The sequence below is a fragment of the Bombina bombina genome, chromosome 10 (assembly GCF_027579735.1).
Source record: "Bombina bombina isolate aBomBom1 chromosome 10, aBomBom1.pri, whole genome shotgun sequence".
NCBI lineage: Eukaryota > Metazoa > Chordata > Amphibia > Anura > Bombinatoridae > Bombina > Bombina bombina.
Window position 1 is genome coordinate 46,054,077 of NC_069508.1, and position 3,510 is coordinate 46,057,586.

General features: G+C 42.4%; 1 protein-coding gene across 1 annotated transcript; it reads right to left on the reverse strand.

The window, feature by feature from the left end:
- LOC128641140 (ubiquitin-fold modifier 1-like) lies at positions 1-445 on the reverse strand. Its single transcript, XM_053693707.1, has one exon. It carries the CDS (start codon positions 369-371, stop codon positions 114-116), a length of 258 nt encoding a protein of 85 aa, XP_053549682.1. The 5' UTR covers positions 372-445; the 3' UTR covers positions 1-113.
- Between the last annotated feature and the right edge of the window lie 3,065 nt (positions 446-3,510).

A 3,510-nucleotide genomic window follows, 5' to 3' on the forward strand; every position in this document is an offset into this window, starting at 1 on the left:
AATAGTCTTAAAACAAATATAGAATTTTGTTGTTTTGAGGCCTTTAATTTTCTTAATAAATAGTTCCTCTAGCACATGAAGTCATGTTTCATAAACTTGATGCCTAGTAGACGTTAACAGCTGCCCACTCTGTCTCTGGGAATGAGTCTGAGTTCTGAGCCATGTTTAAGAAAAACATTTCCAGCAGACTGTGCTGGATTTAGTCCTACTCCATCATTTATTATGATTGCACTTGTTTCTGCAGGTACTTTAAATTCTTCAGCTGCAAACTTCAAAACCGCAGTAAATGGTGTATTTTCAGGAACAAATAGCACTTTGTATGGAAGCCGGGGGTCGGAAGCAAGTGTGATTTTAAAACTAATCTTTGACATTTTTTCTTTAGGTTTTTAACAGTGGCCGCGTTCGGATAGAGCTTAGACCCAGTTCTAACAGACCAGCGTATTCTTTAAACATATTTTTATATTGATTCCTCTCCCTATGCAGGTCTTTTGTCCACTCAGGTAGTGGTTTTGCAGCCCTCATGTTTTTTGTGTGTTTAGTTTCCACTTTGTACAAATTGCTACTTTTGGTTCCAAGCACAATTTCAGCTCAGTATACAAACAGTAACACAAGGCATAAGATTGTTAAAGATTCAGGAAATTGGCAAGTTTCAAAGGTTATTTTGCAATGTCACTTGAGGCCTGATTCTCCAAACTAGTTATAGACAATGTCACGGATACCATACAGCGAAGGCTACCGCCCCACCCCCTACAGCCTCACCCCTGTTGTTTCTCAGTGGTGTTGGGCTCCTCAGAGCAACCACAATCCCTGGAAGCTTTTGTTTGCTTGTCTTGTGAAGAGCTGATGTATGACCAGGAAAACCCTCCTAGGCTGGCCGGGCTCCTGGAATTCCTGGTTGGCTGCCTCACAACGGACACCCGCCTAACCCCTCTCAGGCTGTCCAGGCTCCTGGAACTCACGGTCGGCCACAGGACAGCAGGACACTCGCTAATTTTACCCCATGTACCCCAGAGCTCCGCTCTTTTGGGGATTAGTAGCCCCTAGGGGGGACAAGAGGTGGGGGAATTACTGGAAGGGAGCTCTTTTGGGAACCAGGGGTTTTGGACACCCCTATCCCCATAACTTCAACGGACTGTAACTACGAATCATGCTGATTTTTGGACTGTGGCATCTGGGGACAGAGAGGTTTAAAATTACACCATGGATCACCCCAAAACTGTCACCACTGTGTCCTGGGATTCTGTGGGACTAGGGTTGCTATGGAGGCGCCGGTCAGTCTGGAGGGGCGGAAATGGCGGAAAAAGTGTGGCATTGTCTTCTGTTCTTATCAAGATAAGTGTGTGTATAAAAGATGTGTGTTTTGCTCAATAAAATCAGTTCTTGTTTCACCTGAATGCTAGTCTGTCTAGTTTGGGTGGGCTCCAGCTAAAATCACTTTCCTGGGCTACATAGAAGCCTGTTCCAGGCAGAGAAAGGATCCTCAGGCAGAGCTACCCAGTCTGGGTAGCTAAAGTCTGCCACAGGGTGGGACCCTGGGTACTGATGCTGTCGGGCATCAGGGGTGTCTACAGGCTGTGGTCCCTTGCTAGCTACATAGCTGCAGTCGGCAGGGAGGAAGCAGGACCCCTTTGGCAGAGCTACCCAGTCAGAGTAGCCGGGGTATCCATCACAGACAACTTTCAATCATATGGGGGCAGCAGATCAGTAATTTTAAAGCTTTAAGGGCCACAGATCAATTTTTTAGAAGCCTTAAAGGCTATATATTTATGGTTACACACAAATAATAATATATTTCCTAAAAATATCCCATGGCAAGGGGCGTGATTTAGGTAAGGCTCTTTTGAGTTGTGGCCACCTTGTTTGCCCACTACCAGAATTCCCCAAAACACACATTTTTTATTCCACTTTTTCTTGGGGCCACAAAAACTATGGTACATATTCTTAGTTTTACTTTTTCCCAGGGGCCGCAAAACTAGTGCAGAGGGCCACATGTGGCTCACTGCCAATTCCTCATCCCTGCTCTAAACCTTTTAGCTTGCCAGCTGTTTATATCTCAATGTGGGGGTTGGGATGCATTACAATATAATAGTCCAAAAACATTTTTTTATATTTTTCTCCATGCCAGGGAGTTTTTGATAACTTAAATCACTATTAAAACCGCTAGAATTGCATAATCAACAAATGCATAAAAACCAATGCAACAACACTTAGGGGTAAATTTATCAAATGTCGAGCGGACATCGATACGTGCCGACAGCATACGCTGTCAGCACTTATCATTGCACAAGCATTTTTGGTGAAATGCTTGTTCAATGCCGCCCCCTGCACATTCGCGGTTAATCGGGGATGTCAATCATACCCACCGTATCTGATCAGGATGATTGCAGTCCTCCACCTTAGAGGGGCGAGCCAGAAACTTCGGGGGTAGATTGCAGCATCCACTGCATAATAAATCTACCCCACAGTCTGAATTTCAAATGAGAAGTAGATTTTTTTGTGATAAATTTACTTCCAGTTTCCCTGCCCCTGTATATCATGTAATACCCATTAGCCAATCACAGACACATATACGCATACACTGTGAAAAAAAAATCACATTTTGATAATTTTTCAATCTGAATCATGAAAGTTTAATTTTAACTTCATCTACCCTTTTTACTCCGTCTGGTATTGTACCTCACATCTGCTGCAATACATCTTTTGTACTAGCCTAAGCTTTTACAGTACTACATACAATAAGTAGGGCTCCAATAAGATAGAGTATAACCAATTAAATAGCCAGGTATGATATGTGAAACAGGAACACCGTTATATAAAAAAAAAATATTCTTGTCATAAAATTAATGTACTATCCTAAAATCAATCAATCATCAGTGTCCCGTCTCTGTATTGAGATGAGTAACAAAGTCTCCAAAAAAATTCATATGAAAGTGTAAAATATATCACTGTGTGTTATGGGTACTTGTCTTGCGCTGTGTCCTTTGATTCACTGATATCGTGAAGAGATGTATATAAGATCCAATGCTTAAGCAACTGTTATAGTGGGATATCTTGTTTGCGCTCTCCTTTTGGAAGTGATTCTGGTGCTGCTTTCTCCAAAAACCAAGATTGATGACTGGTCTTCAATACACACTATAAAAAGCAAAAGAAGGACAAGCGCAATCGCACTAGGATTCAAATCAGACTACCCATAGGATGTTCCACGACAAGCTGTCAGATCTTTCAAAGGAGCCTGCTACGGTCTGGAGTAAGGGGAGTGCCTTTGGAAAAGCCCTGGTGAAACAGCACTCAGTCGTGTGGCTGCTGAGCTCTAGATAAATTTGTAAATCCTCAAATCACCCACTGTTAGCGATACAGTGCATGGAAAGGAGGGTTTCCTACAATCCTGATTTTTGGAATCAGAGATAGAGACGGCTCATCACTAGAAGGAAAAAGAAAAACGTATGGAGATCAAAAACTGGAGTTTATATATCTGAAACCGAAAAAATTATTTTACTACTCAACTCTTCG